Source organism: Trachurus japonicus, chromosome 22, assembly GCF_045865225.1.
Source record: "Trachurus japonicus isolate A0001 chromosome 22, Traja_1.0".
NCBI lineage: Eukaryota > Metazoa > Chordata > Actinopteri > Carangiformes > Carangidae > Trachurus > Trachurus japonicus.
Window position 1 is genome coordinate 30,154,046 of NC_140928.1, and position 16,490 is coordinate 30,170,535.

At 41.7% G+C, this 16,490-nt stretch overlaps 1 protein-coding gene across 10 annotated transcripts in view; it reads right to left on the reverse strand.

Moving 5' to 3' along the window:
* Positions 1–16,490, reverse strand: part of myt1lb (myelin transcription factor 1-like, b) — a 113,272-nt gene that overhangs the window by 64,781 nt on the left and 32,001 nt on the right. For all 10 annotated transcript variants that reach the window (XM_085767710.1, XM_085767718.1, XM_085767717.1 and 7 more), the window contains exons 2-4: positions 13,145–13,256; positions 7,337–7,382; positions 5,742–5,775 (exon numbers count right to left, since the gene is read on the reverse strand). In XM_085767710.1, coding sequence (XP_085623836.1) covers positions 5,742–5,775; positions 7,337–7,382 — 80 coding nt within the window. In that variant the 5' untranslated portion in view covers positions 13,145–13,256. The remainder of the gene's footprint in view (positions 1–5,741; positions 5,776–7,336; positions 7,383–13,144; positions 13,257–16,490) is intronic.

The window sequence follows — 16,490 nt, forward strand, 5'->3', positions numbered from 1 at the left end:
TTTTATTTCTCCGAGGAAATCTGATCTTTTCAGCCACCACCCACTAAACTGTATCAGAGCAGTTTGAACTGATTTGGGATAAGCCAACCAACATGTGTGACTTGTATTCATAAAATTGGATTAAAAGCTAAAATCTCATATCAAACCGATCAGGCCTAACATTCTGAACACCTGTCTGATATTGTGTTGGTCCCAAATACACAACAAACTGCTGCACTGTGTGTATCTGGTCTGTTGGATGGGAGCACACGGGCCAGCCTGCTCTCCCCACGTGTATCAGTGAGCCTGTGGCCGCTTCACCACCCTTCCTTCCTTGGACCACTTTGATAGATCCTGACCACTGCAGACCGGGAACAGCCCAGACCCAGTCCTCCTTGGAGAACTGGATCAGATCCTGACACTGAACATTGTTCCTGCTTCTAACACATCCACTTTGAGGACAACATCTTCACCTGCTGCCTAATATATCCACCCACTAACAGGAGCCATGATGAAGTGTTATTCAATGTTAATGACATCACCTGTCAGTGCTCAGAATGTTAAGCCTGATTGGTGTAGATTGTATGTAGATTGTATAGTATATAATATAATAGACGTGTTATTCTGTCTGTGGTTTGCACCTACTGGAAATATTCAGTTATAGCCATGGACAGAGTGCAGGTGATGCAAAAACTAGCTGAGGAAATCAGTATATTGTTAACATAATAAACAACTTAGGCCTGGACTACACGTATATGGATATTTTTTTTAAGCGGATCGTTTTTTGAAAAAAAACTCTGTCCACACCACAGAAATATCTCTGTCCATACGAAGAGGCAAAACTGAAAACGATCGCCTCTGAAGCCTGAAACGCCATGCCCGGAACAGTGGTGGCCATCAGCAAAATGTAAAATACCACAGAAGAAGAACGTTATGAGCGCAGTCAAATCATGGTCCAGAAGAAGCAGTCAAACGGCGGATTTTAAACTACTGTCATGCATGCACGCTTCTCTCTCTCTCTGTGAACGACAATAACAGAGAAACAGTGCTATGCGGACATGAATGAACGGCGAAAAATCTATTTGTGGTGGACGTAATTCATCACGAATAAATGAATGAATGGGAATCACTGCTAAAAGTGCAAAGCACATGTTGGCCATTGTTGTTGGCGTTTTGCTTCCATGCATGTGCGAACGGCTTGTCGCTAGGCGCTTGACGTCATCGCATCTACACCAGCTCCGTTTAACATCGCTACACGGATCCACTCAATTGGATATTTTTTTTATTTCTCCACTTTTTTATCTGTTTAAAAATATCTCTGTTTATGTGGGTGAAATCGCCGTGTTCATGTGGTTGAGAGGCGTTTAGGAATATATCGTACTTGTGTAGTCCAGGCCTAAGTCTTTGTGTCTTTATAATTAGGGCCACGGGCAATCGCACCGGGCACTGGTCCCAACAGCTATGAAATAGCTGCAGGGACCAGTGCCCGGGCGAAGCCCGGGCACTACTGTTATTGTGTGGATTTTTTCTTATTAGTGTGACTGCTGAAGCAGTCACACTATTGTTCTTCTGTTTGGCCATTTTCTTCCGCCTTTTTACGGTCTTCTTCTAGTCCTTCATACTTTGTGCTATTTCAACAATTCATATATCAAAACGTGCAGCTTTTTTTGAACTTTATCGGCATTACTTTTCTCTTTTTAACTATTTATACTTTTTCAAATATTTAACTTTTTCTGATTTTTTTCAGCTTTATAATGTGTGTGTGTTGCGTCTAACGAGCAGAGCCAGAGTGGTGTCAGAGTGGATAGAGGCAAAAAAACATTCTAGAGTTTTTCTGGCTAAACTGTCAGCACGGCCACAAATTAAACTCTAGACAAATTATTTTCTCCAGTTTTGTAGCCACACTTGTCTTCTGGCTAAAATTCTGGTCAAAAATGCAAAGAGACTTAGATAATAATTTTAAATATTTTTTAAATGCAGCCAGGGAGCTCTCTGCTCCCATTCAGCTCAATGCATTTTTTTCACATCAGCAGGAGAAGGAGCTCAACTTTGTAACTTGCTGTCTCAACCTCTCTTCTTCACAACTACACTGTAGTGTAGGTGTTATGGTGGATGCTTGCCAACCCTAAGGTCACTGGTTCGAATCCAAGGGAAGAACTCTTGTTATGTTATGTTGAATTCTGCTCTCCTCCCCCGCCTTCAATTGGTTACAGGTGTTTGTTATCTCCTTGATTACTCATACCAGTTTGCAGCACATCATCACATTACAATGAATGACAACAGTCTTGAAAGCAGTATGCTCTCTGTAGCCGAGTGGCAGAGTAAAGGTTTAGTGATCATATGGTCATGGGTTCGATTCCTGCCTCAGTCTTTTCACTTCATTGCTTGACTTTTGATTCCAATTATTCAGCTGTCATTGGACAGTCTTTGATTCCTCATAGTATAAAGCTCATTGTAACTCAGGTTCTTTGAACTTTATCGGCATTACTTTTCTCTTTTTAACTATTTATACTTTTTAAAATATTTAACTTTTTCTGCAAATTAAACTCTAGACAAATTATTTTCTCCAGTTTTGTAGCCACACTTGTCTTCTGGCTAAAATTCTGGTCAAAAATGCAAAGAGACTTAGATAATAATTTTAAATATTTTTTAAATGCAGCCAGGGAGCTCTCTGCTCTCATTCAGCCCAATGCTGAGAGTTCTCCACAACTCTGTCTGTAGTCCAGTTGGTAAGGTGGCCGTTTGCCAACCCCAAGGTCACTAGTTCGAATCCAGGCTGAGCAATCTTGTTATGTGATGTTGAATTCTGCTCCCCTCCCCCACCCTCAATTGGTTACAGGTGTTCATTAAGAGACGCATTAATTGCTTCTGCCACCATTTGCAGCACATCATCACATTACAATGGCAACATGCTTATGTCTGTGCTCTCTGTGGCAAAGTGGCAGAGTAAAGGATTATTGATCATGAGATCATGGGTTCGATTCCTTACTCTTTTTTTTAAGCAGAAGCCAGTGATCCTCTTATCAAAGGTTTCCTTTACCCCTCACATACTGTCTCTGTCTGTAGCCTAGTGGTTAGCTTGCTGGTCTGGAGACCTGAAGGTTGCTGGTTCAAATCTTGCCTCAACAACAATTATAGTGAATTATTTTCCCAGTCGTCCTCTGTTGACTTCTGATAACTTGCTTCATGTTGAAACTGCTGCTCTCAGCCTGAAATTCACAGAAATTTTCATTCTAAGTCATTCAAGCTTGACTCTCAAGCTTTCTTGATGTTGACAGTGTGCAGATCATTAACAGACAACAGTCTCTGCAACTGTGTGTGCACCGTGGCCTGGAGGCAGAGTGGAAGTCTAATGACCATGAGGTTGTGGGTTCAATTTCGACCTTGGTCAAACATTTGTATGGTGATCACTGCTTGCACTATTTGCTAATTCTGCAACAGCGTTCAGTTGCTATCAGCAGTCACACCATTTCCATTCTTGGAAATGCTTTTTCTAGTTATTATTATTTTTCCACTTCCGGACGATTTTCGATTCGCTACTAGACAAATTATATATCAAAACGTGCGGTTTGATCGGGATCGGGGTGCTATTACTTTTCTCAACAGTGTACGAATTTTTCGCGACATAGTCGCGAAAAACTGCGCAAAAATTTTGCATGTAAGTCAATGGGACGGGCGAAAAAAAAAGACCGAAAAAGACCAATCATTGGAGTTTAACAGACGTCTACTGCTCAGGCATACTTTCACCTAGAGACTCCATTTAAACTTTAAACAGTAGACACAAGTCTTGTGTATTGTCGTATTACTCCACGTTTTGATAGGTCATATAGTTTTTGATCAATCCCTGATCAATGACCATGATCATTTTTGGAGAAATTATGAGTTTATAATGGGTGTGTATTGCATGGAATGTTCGTGTCAGAGTGCGTGACATCATCGGTTAGAGTGGGAGAGAGTGAAGAAACATTCTGTATTTTTTCTGGATAAATTGCCACCACGGCCACAATTTACACTCTACAGACATAATTTTTTCAGAATTTGTAAGACAAACTTGTTATCTCTCATGTCATATGCTCAAAATATCAGAGAGACTTACAGAACTTACAGAATCAGCCTCTGAGTGCGGCCACGTCTGTCCCTGCTCCTCATTGAGTCCAATACAAATATTTTCTGAGAGGAGCAGAACGGCCTGATGTTTTAAAACTGCCAGCGTCGCCAAAATATTTACTGTAGAAACACCAAATCGTACCGAAATTTTCAGTAAGTCCTTAGAGCAACGTTAATCTGTGTTTTGTTCTGATAGGAGTTACCGTTTTGTCATGCTAAGCCTAATTGTGAGGCCGGTTTAGAGGCAGAAAATGGCTGTTTTTCTCCACGTTTCTGTCTGTCTCAGCCTGCGGGGGCCCCTATCGCCGTGGTAACCTCTTTGATCCTCAGGCCAGGGCTCGTTAACTTCATAAACAATCCACCTGGCGCTCGTTTAAATGTTTATAAACACAGACACAGCTAAATCAGACTGACACAGGCTGCAGCTACTAACTAACTATGTGACAAGTCAGTCACACACACACACACAGACTCTAGAGCCAGCTTCATGTGATTACAGTCACACACACACACACACACACACACACACACACACACACACACACACACACACACACACACACAGGTAACCTAATGTGGTTACAGCTCCTCCATATCAGTGCTTATAGAAAGATGATCATGTGTCTGTCTGATCAGCTCTGTCTTGACCTTAAGATCGTGGGTTTGATTCCCATGTTGACAGAGATGGCACAACCCGCAGTAGCTCCCGTGGCCCATTCAAAATTTCCCGAGAGGAAATTTTCTAGTTTGCATATTTTTGTTGGCATCTTTGTGTCTGGTTTTGTGTCAGTTGCACAACAGAACCACACACACTCAACGCACAGTCATATGTACAATGTTCAGTATAGTTGATGTGGACATTTGTGTTCTCACATCCTCCGGTTAACGTCTGTATAATTTCAGGGTGGCGGTGCATGTGTGAAAGCTACTCTCCTTTAACTTGCATTTTTAATTAACTTCAAACTTTTCTCACACATTTGTGTTTTAAAAAAAATGACAATAGCTCTTAAAAATACACTGTGAAAGAAAGAAACTTTTTCAGAGACAAAGAAAAGCTTCAAATTTAAATTAAAGTTGTGTTCTACCTTCCACCCACTCAACTCACCCAACAAGAACTTTAAAGCTGTGGGCGTAGACGGGGAGAAGGAGTTGTGCTGCATGGGAAATGAATTGATAATTGGCTCTCATGCTAAATATCATCAAGTACATGAGACAAAAACAGAATTATTTAGCTCGTCTAGTTGGAACATAAAAAGAGGAGAAAACCCTCTTGTTTAATATTTCATATGGGGGAATTGTATTAACTAGAAGGAAGAAAGAATTTGGCGCTTGTTGTTTCTGTTCTATTGTTATCATCCTTTGTGACACTGAGGATGTCCAAAGAAAGAAGAACATAAAGTGTGAAATACGCCCTATGAGGGAGGGATGAAGAGAGTGAAAGAGAGGAAGAGAGAGAATGAAATAACCTAAGTATCACTGCAGGGAGAAAGAGAGGAAGAGAAAAGAGGCAAAGCAGGCAGAGGTGAGTGGCTGTTAATGTGAAGGCAGCGGTCAAACAGCACAGGTGGCATGTAACTCGGCTTATTTTTACATTTGTCTGTGAATGTGTGTGTGTGTAGACATGTTCATGTATGTGTCTGTAGTTTTCAACTGACCTGAAAAGCTCTGTTAGTGCTGGATCCACAGGCACTGAGAGGGGAGAGAGAGAGAATGATTAGGAATGATTAGGAACATGTTAAATTAATGGGCTCTTTGTATAAAAACCATCTCATGATGTATTCATGAAATAAATGACTGGAAAAAACTTTTATACTTCCAGTATTAATACATGTAAAAAATTTGCTTGTAATAACAAAAATGCATGATGGGATACATGTTTCCTTGAGATTCTGATTTCTCTATAATTTGCTGCCATTATCTAAAATACTTCAAAATGAAAACAACCTCTGATGTATTTATTCAGGTGGTGTGTGTGTCTTTGAGTGTATTTATGGATGCGTATAGCTTTTAATTCTTTTTTTAAAATTATTCATTTATTGGAAATATGTGATCATTGAAAACAGATGAGGAAAATATGGTGTCTCGAAAAGATGCAATGTACAGGATAGTCGTGAGAGAGACAGGAAATGGGAGGCAGAGAGGGGGGGATAACATGCTGGATAGGGCCGCTCGGCGCGGGATTCGAACTGGGGCCGCCTGCAGTGAGGACTATAGCCTCAACACATGGGACGGGTGCTCTACCAACTGAGCGAAACACCGCCCCAGGGTTGATATTTTTAATAGAGTATTGATATTATGAATAAAATATATAAAGTATTGAGAGTTCCTTATTCTCTATGGTTGCACCATATTTGCTGTCATTTATTTTCGATTATGCAATAAAGCACAGTAGTCTTTAGTCGACAAAGGAGTGAAGGAGTGGATGAAGCAGTGATTTAGGACGCAGCCATTAATGTGACTCCGGTGCCAGTCCCCCTCTCACACATCTGCTCCGAGCAGAGGAAGCCTGTAACTCAATCAAACGGGGGCCGTGGTTGTGGCCACTGTCACCACATAGCTGACAAAGAGCTTGATCCACATTATGTAGGTGCAACGGTCGCCACCTTTTTTCCCCGTTCGGTCAGAAATGACAGTCTTTGTAAGGTTTGAGGCGATAAAATATGTAACATGAGAGCGGTCTGATGGTGCCACCTCTTTTCAGATGCTTCAAACACACCAGAGTGGGCAGGGCAGCTGGCCACGAGTAATGAGACTGTGTTAGACAGGGCCATTTGCTCTAATATCCAACTTTTCATACATTTTCCTTGGAGGTAACACAAAAGGACAGTGAGAGTGTCACTGGCTCATCATGCAGCTTTGTTCTCTTTAAAGTTTTATACTTTGTTTTCATATCCAACTATGCATCTTTTTGGGGGGTGGGGGGTGGATTTTAGCCTATATCACTGTGCATATGCACTCTGCATATTTTATATAACACCATTCAGACAGTTCAAAGTGCTTTACAGAGGCAGAGAAATGCATTAATAAAATTCTTCAAATGTGGACTGTGATTCTGTTTCTGCAAGATGTTGAAAGAGAGAGAGCAATGAGGAAAGGCAACTGGAGTGTGACAGTCTGGGATTTGTGCAGCGGTGTGTGTACAGTATATGTACGTTGTTGTGCCTGTGTGTGTGTTTGTGTTGGGAGAGCGAAGGTCACCCTGAATGGCATTGCCGCCTGTGTGAGTACATGTGTGTAGCCATGCAGATACCTTTGGAGCGTGTTCGATGGCGCTTATCGTCTGCATCCACCTCCATCTATAGAGAAGAAGAGACACAAACAAGCTGTTAAACACCGAGCGCACAGCGTCACACCATTATCTTTAATTTGGACTCATCTACTTTCAGCTCTGCAGCACTGTTTTCACCTCCTGTCAAACAAGCAGTTTGCACCTGATGTTTGCTACACCCACACTTCCTGCAGCTGACGGAGTGATTGACACAATCTGCATAAATGATTGATGTAATCTAAAAAAATAGGGAACATCTAGATTATCCTCAATCAGTACTGCGTGAGTGAGAGCAGAATTTAAATGATATAGGCTACATGATTTATAAGGATGCTATAAATGGAAAATGGTCCTCAATGAAAAGTCTATTTACTCAGAAACCCACCTGTACATGGTAAAGACCAATCAACACATGATGTGATTGATTAGTTTGTGAACTGACAATGAGAGGTCATGTTTTAGTAATATATTTTATTGTTTACTTGATATGTACTGAATTTTTTAATTTATACAGTTTTACCATTTCATTCCTTCTCTTTATTTATTTATATTTATTATTTTATTCCATTTTCTCTCCTTTTATGACCTGAACAGTTCTTTACTCATTTTTTTTCTACTTCTTATTTATTTTTCTTACATTTGATATTTCTTATCTTCTTTTTATCCTCTCTCCCCTCACTATTTCCTCACTTCAATGAGCGTTAAGTGTTTCCTAATGTTTTTTTTTAATTTCTCAATGTTTTAAATTCTGTATGAGTAGCTATATGTGTGAATATGCGTGTGGAGGGATATCTTTTGTATACTGTTTTATGTAAATCACTAGGCTGCTTCTTTGTGCATGAAAAATGCTCTATCAATAAATTTGATTGATAGATTTCATTTTTTATAATGTTGCTGTACATGATAAGGAAGGATAAGCAAAAAACAAAACAAAACAAAAAAACTGAAAGACATGGCATGAATAATAATCATTTTATTGTCTTTTTAATATTGTAAAAGCAGCATGATCATGGTCATCTTAACATTTCATAAAAATGATGTGGTTTTCTCTCACATGTGGAGTTATAGATTTGTATTGTAGGCTGACGTCTCTGTAGTACTGCACTGCCTCATTTACAGTTTTTTTACCTTTATCAAAAAAAAAAAAACAGAGCTACTGTAATTTGGATATTGCACTTGGTCATATTTCAGTTTCTTCATCTTTAATTTCATTGTTCAGCAAAACATAATTTCTTAAGTATTCATTTATCAGTCCCTCTATCCATCAGTCCAACCATTCAAGCACTCATTCATCCATTAGGTCGTTTTACAGATGTACTGAAGACATAACAACCTCCTACATCAGCTGTATGGTTTCCATTTATCCTCCATCCCCCTCCGTTTTCAAACCTCTCGAGCTCTTCACGGGCCTGAGGAAGGTGTATCCCCTCTACTACGTCTCTTTCATGTATGTCAGAGCCACGCACCCATCTAAATGTAGGTTTACACCATCACCTACACATCATAAATTGTGGAGGAGCTGTTATTTCCAGATATTCCTACTAGCAGGGGTTGGGACTGTGACGGGAGCAGCAGCTCTGTTTGGATGTCTCTTTTTATTAAACATGATTTATTAACACCACACTTACTGTACTGTAGAGCCCCTCAGCCCTAATGGGGTGTTTCTTTATGAATGCCCATAAATGTTTCAACAGGAGAAAAATAACATGAGGAAAGGCGAGGATACCTTGTAAATCTTATCAGGGCAGAAGGGAGGGAGTGACCTGGTGGATTTGGGCCTAAAGCCTAACTTATCTACACACACACACAGTGCTGCCACATACTTATTGCACTAAAATACACAGGTCACTCGTCAGTCACACAGCAGGGGTGTGTTACTGTGATTTTTTTCTTTTTTTCTTTAATGAATTTGAAAGTTTGACTTTCTGTGAGTGGTGTTACTCTGTTTTTATATTTTTCCACAGAAGGTACTGTTCCTGTTTGCGTCCACCTGTTCTCTAAACTAACAACTTCTCCTGCTGTTAGAGGCAAAACTTCCCAACAGCAGCAGCAACATCTGCCACACAGTCAGTGTTCAGACCTGCAGTGTAGTGGAAACACAATTCTTTTTGGGAGAAAGAACCATTGGTTTATTCAAAGACTAGGTGCCTAATGCTGCTGACGATTACACAGGAATAGATAAATGAAAACAACGAGGAACTTTCTTTAACATTCTAGAGTGAAATGAATGAAAGAGCAAAGGCCAACCTGCACAACACCTCCCTTGTTAAAAGGAAAATATCCACGGTGGACTGAAATATGAGACAGACTCGTTTAAATGCATGTTCAGTTGAACACATGCACACATGCACACACACACACACACACACACACACACACACACACACACACACACACACACACACACACACACACACACACACACACACTACACACTAGTGCCTATCTGAAGCTGTCAGACTCTCTCCGAGGGCCCCGGTTTAAGCCGGGCCTGCATCAGCACTGAACACAGTGTCAACAACAAGCGAATCCAGCAGCAGAATAAAATAACAGCAACAATAACAGCAGCAGCAGCAGCAGCAGCAGCAGCAGCAGCAGTGTAAGTCTTGTCGCCTCCGCTTCCTTCCCTCAAGGCTCCTCATGAGAGTTGGACCCGAGAAGCATGCACGCCTCTGCAGCTCACCATATGTTGGAGAGCCCTTCATATTCTGTCTGGCTCTCTCTCCCTCTCAGCACCCCATGGGAAAATGTCACGGCTGTAATGAAGGTTAGCCTGCTTATTGAGGATTAGGAGGAGGCCCACTCCCTCTCTGTCTGTGTCTCAATTAGACCCCGGATCAATGGCATTATGGGCCCTGATGAATAACCACAGAGTCACGTTCATCCCTGCTCCTAAAAGTTGAAGTTGTCTAAGCAAACACACATAATGATGCAGGTCTGACAGGAATCTGCATAAATGTTTCCACACATGCACACTGATTGTCATATTAAATCTATAATCTTACTGTCCATTCATTTACAGTCTGTAAAAGCAGTTATTAGCCTATTAAAATAAAATGTGAACTAATAGCAATTATATAATAAGAATAGAATGTCTCGGTTATAATAATGACAACATGATTTACGCATCATTCCATTTTTTTTTTCCACAAAAAGGTCGCATATTTCACACATTTCCAGTGTTTTATTTGAGGTGTTGATCCATAGGAAGATATAGTTATGGTTGGAAAGACCAAAATCTCCTCTCTATTACATCTAAAACAAGTCTGCGATCCAGATTGGCTGTCTGTTTTCTGAGTGATGGAATAAAAATGTATTTCAAATGAACAGTCAGAGAGCTAACCTGGAAGTCTGATGGTGGGTCGGGGTGGGCGGGGCTTACAGCAGGACTGCTTTGTTGTGACATCACAAAGATATAGAAGTCCTGACGGCTCCTTTTTAAGGCTCAGTTTCTGAATACAGGCTCTGTGCTTTTCACCAAGGCATATTAATATGGAACATTATGATCAAAGCACACATGGAAGTCTGCCTATAAAGAATATGTTGTAATCTAACATTTAGTTTCACCTATGGTTGTGGTTCCATTTGCATATTCAAAAACCAGTAGGTAATTTGGTATATAAAAAAAAACAAGAAAAGAAAAAAATATTGTAGTTCATATTTGTTTACTATTCATCACCCCAATACGTGTGAAACGTTCTTCCCATCTTTTGTAGTTTGCATTCATGACTTTTAATCCATGTAGCACATTATACAGCACATATTGTGCAAGGATTTTATTCACTTTCACAATGCACAAGGCCTGAGATGAAATGGCTGCGAGAAGTGTGGGCTGCATCCCATTTCAAATGCACACCATCTAAGCCTATAAACACACATATTTAATTCAGCACAAAGCTAAAGTCTCTCCTCCTTTGAAAAAATATGCGGGCTGTGAATGGAATGTGGAATGCAGCGAAACTTTTCTTATTCAGCTCACATATTGGAAACAGCAGCTGTCTAAATTGCAGCTGGTTTTGTGTTGGTATTGATGGTACAGTTGACAATCAATGCAGAAATGGTATGCAAATTCTCTTCTTTGGAAATAAAAGTGACGGTGCCTGTTGTTATTAGTGTGTCTTCATCAGTGTATAGGACAGGGGGACACCAGCAGACACAGACAAATTGAGGAGGGTTGCTGCTGTTTGATAGAGAGGGATCAGGATATTACTGAATGAAACATGCAGCGATTATTGTAATATGCACCGAGACATTAAACAAGCATTTTGTGTGTGTGTGTGTGTGTGTGTCTGTGTGTGTGTGTTTATCATTTTGGTGGTGGTGAAGGGGGGGCGGGGGTGGCACTCAGACATCTGCCACAACAATTCACATCGTTATCAGTTTCCCTTTGTTTTCACCTTGAAGTTTTGGGAGAATGCGTTTCAGGCATATGGCGCCCAACCCCACCCTCCACCCTCCACCAACACACAAACACACGCATACATAGACACTCACACTCTCACATTGGTATTCTGCACAATGTAGGAGTCGGGGGGGGGGGGGAGAAAAAAAACACATTGGCATTATCATATTTCACTGCAAATATGTATTTATGCCATGCATCATCTAGTGACAGTAAACATGTGTGCCAAAACGAAGCTAAGTGCATCTGAATTAGTGTGAAGGGCTGTAGAGATAGCATCTGAGTGGGCGCTGAGAGAGAGGGAGAGACAGAGACACAGAAAGAGAGAGAGAGAGGGCAGTTGGATTGAGAGGGAGAGCGAGGGTGATGGAGACAGAAAGAGAAACTCAAATCTGCGGAGCGGCTCCTAACTAGTGTGGCAAACACCTTTAGTGGGTGACGGAAACTGTGCCGGGCTCTAAAACGGTTAGAGTGAGAGAAGCTGTGATCTGAATACAATACCACAATTCATCAGCCGGTCCAGTGATGACATCCGATTTACAACTTACATGATTTCTACAGAGGTTCTAATTCTGCGCGGTATTCACTGACTGACAGTCTCCTCCTTGAGCCATGCCTTCCTTCTCTCCAGGTACATGCTGTACCACAACCACAGTAAATGAAGATGGACACAGCCTCTGTGACGTCACCAACAGGTCTCTGAGACTCAAAAGTTCAGAGTGAGTCCTTTGTCACCAAGGCCGAATCTGTGTCAAACCGTCAGTCAATGCAGCCATACTCTCAATTATGCAGAACATTAAAGGGACAACGAGTAGTTTTGGAAAGCAAAGTGTTTTCACACTACATTTCCCATGAGCCTCTGCGCGCACTGTGAAATTCTTGGACCGGCGCAAGACGGACGAAAGGAAAACATTTGCCAATAATGTTTTCACTGATCAAGAATGAAAGTCGGAGGTTTCAAGATGATCAGATACCGTCGTAGTTCCGACCATAAACAGCGACCCGGCTGCGTTATTCCCATGACTTGCCGGGCAGCGTCCGGGAAACCGAAAGTAGGAAATGCTGGACGAGCCAACCACTGAATAATAATATCAAAATAACTATAAAGACAAAAGAATATATTTATCGAAAAGGGACCCATTAACAAGTGGGTAACGGAGATTCATCCACATTAATATGAGACTATTTTCTTTTATAACCAAAAGCAAACTCCTCAGGGTCTCTTTAAGTCTTAATCAAATTGACTTAAAAAAAAAACAACCATTCAGTTTGCAGTGTGATTCCGGCATGTACCATGTTTTTGTTTATATATTAGAAAATATGAAACAATGTGAAAAAAGTATAATTCAGTCCTGCATCATCAGCATGTTGGTGATCCAGACTCTGACCTGATGGTTTGGGGTTGAGACAGCTCTTTGGTCCAGACCTCTGCTTCCACTGTGACCTACTGATGTTCAGCTGGAGAGGAACGGCTCACCACGTCTCCTCCAAACTCATTTTCTGCAAAAAAAGAAAAAGGAGAGCACATATCATTAAAATCATTTCCAGAACAATCACATTCACACACAGCAGTGACAGGATTTGAAATTTCCTTCTCTCCTTTGACTCCGGGCTCATGAATAGTCATATAGCATCAGCTATGCGGCACACGCCGAGGCGAACGTTGATTTCCGCCATAACAACGGCCGCTTGTTGTGTGCAATAGGCTTGGCAACATGGGGTAATTAGCTAGATCTATCATCTTCTGCAGGAAGTGGGGACAAATATAGCTAATGATCCGTGCCTGCCTTCATGATTTCTCTCCTCAGCTCTCCATCCTTGGCTGACTTAGAGGAGGAGAGGAGAGGGGAGGCAGGACGGAGGAAGACGGGAGAAGAGTGAGCGAGGGGGCTGATGTCCCACTTTGTCAAAAAATAAGGTAAAATAACCTGACACATGGAAAGACAGAAAGAAAAAGAGACGGGCGTGTGAGTGATGCATACAAACCCTGCCTGTCTTTGTTTCTCCCAAACTGCTGCTGCTAATTGAGAGAATGTATGGTAGAGAACAGATGAGGTGCTGATGGTGTATAGGGACCATCACAAAGAATGAAGGCCCCCATAGGGAGCCCACCAGATGGCCCATAACACACACACAGCCCAACACACACACACCAACCTATCTCAAAGCAGCTTAAATCAAAATAATAGCTGGTTCCTCAGGACAAACACAACCATAGGCTTACAGGGAGTGTGTGTTGTGTGTTATGTAAAAGGAGCGGCGGTGGTTATGTGCATAAGCGGACTTTACTTTGAACCAGCAGGGGGTCTTTTCATCACACACATACCTCTGCTTTCCACTTTCCTTTTTGTCCACTTCCTTTGTAGTGTGAATAATAAGCGCGGCCAAGTTGGAAACAGTGTGAGTGAGTTGTAAGGGGATAGCACAAACAACTTTGAAAATGGGCTATTAACGTGAAACCCTAATGTGAAACAATGGGCCACTCAAACTATATTTTCGTTTTACAACCACGGTTCTGCCGGCTTTTGTGTTTTTTTGAAAAACAGCGTCAAAGGTTGGTTTGTATTTGATTACAGCAGCAACGCTGAAAGTGTTTTGACTGAGAAGAGAATGGAGGCAAAGTCAAAGAGAATTTGGACTACTGGCAGAAACACACATCCCTTCAAACTATTTGACAAAACCCAATGTAAATTTAATGAATGATCTCTGGCAATTTGTTTTTCTTTTTATTAAAGGTATAGTATGTAGGAATTCCTCCCATCTAGCGGTGCGGTTGCATATCTGAACGTATTCTTGATGTTGCATTCACGTGAAATTGGGCAGACGTCAGACAGATAACAGACGCTGCATGTAACAGGATAAACAAGCCTCTATGTAAACAAGTGGTCCGCCAGCACGAGGCAAAACAATACAGGCCTGACAATATGTTGTCATGGTGATGTTGTATTGTTTACCTGACACACCTTTTACCGTCTTTCTCTCGTGGAGTAAAATGACATCCGGTTGGTTTGCCGACGGCCGTCTGCCTGACTGCACCTGAATGCAACATCAGAGCCTCCGTCCTTTGTCACACTACACAGTGGTGACAGTTTTAACAGGCGCTACCTGGAAAACTTTCTCCCCGAGCCGACAGCTCCGGCGAGTTTCTATGGTTACCTACGGTCACGCTGCCACTGAACGTAAAAAATGGCGATGCAACATGGCGGCCTCGGTTTGGTACGTTGCCCACTTATGTATTTGTAACGACTTGTAACAACTCATTCTAAGGTACGAGAAAGCTTTCATTTGGTGTGATTCGACCATAGTGAAATACGGATTTATGAAAGCAATATTTGATTTTTGCTAATAAAAAGCCAAATAAGTTACATACTGGGGCTTTAATGAACCACAACGGGAGAATCTGATCTTCTAACACAATACAGGATCTCATGTATCCATCTGTTGTGAGTAGGGGGGATTTATTCGTCCATTTAAGAAGGATATCTGGGAAATTTGTACCATAATCCCACCTGCTACAAAAAAAGCGACCCAAGACACACACACACACACACACGCACACGCACACACACACACACACACATTATAATCCCTGCCCTCTTGGTCATTATAATCAGAGTGTAAGTGATGGGTCTGTCCTCTGATGAAGGTCTTCATGTGGAGGCTGGTGACAAATCACAGCTCTCTGACTCTTCATCAGGACACAGTCCACATTCCCCCAGTGTGTGTGTGTGTGTGTGTGTGAATCAGAAAAAGGAGAGGAAAGAATGACAAATGGAAAGAGTCTAACAAACAGAAGCAGAAAAACATACAATACAAAATGCTTTGTGTGTATATGTGACTGTGTGTGTGGTGCTTTATCCACGCAGCTACTGTGCGAGTCTGTTTCAGCACCAAGGACAGCGACACACACAGCAACTACACAATATATGACCAAAGGACCAAGGACTGGCAGACCCCGTCTCAACCCTGAATTCTACAAGTGTGTATGTGTGTGTGTTGGTGTGTGGTTGTGTGATTGTGTGATTGTGTGATTGTGTGATTGTCATTCAGTCTGTTCCTTGGAGGAAAGGAGGATCCATGCCTGGCCTTTACTGGCTTCTATATCTATCAGAGCCAGGGTGCAGCTACACACCTCCCCCTACACACACACACACGTTACTGTAATGAAAACCCTATTGTATGCTTCCACACACAGCTCCGATGCCTTGACATTTTCTGTGACACACACTGTACATGACAGGCATTTTAGACACACACACACTCACATTCAAAATCACACCCATCATATACAGAAACACACACTTATGGCACATGAGGACAACAGGGCACACACAAATAAATACATATTACAAGAGAGACGCATGCTTTATTCATGTGATGTGATGTGTATGCACACACACACACACACACACACACACACACACACACACACACACACACACACACACACACACACACACACACACACACACACACACACACACACACACACACACACACACACACACACACAGCAGTCTCCTCCTGGCGGCTCAGAGAGTGACTGGGGCTGCCTGACCTACATTCAGCAGATATGTATACAGGCAGAGAGGAGATGAAATCTCTCTCTCTATTGCTCTCCTCTCTCGCTCTGTTCCATATCCTGTCTTCTTTTCACTGACTGTTCATTGCCTCTTGGACACACACACACACACACACACACACACACACACACACACACACACACACTGGAGG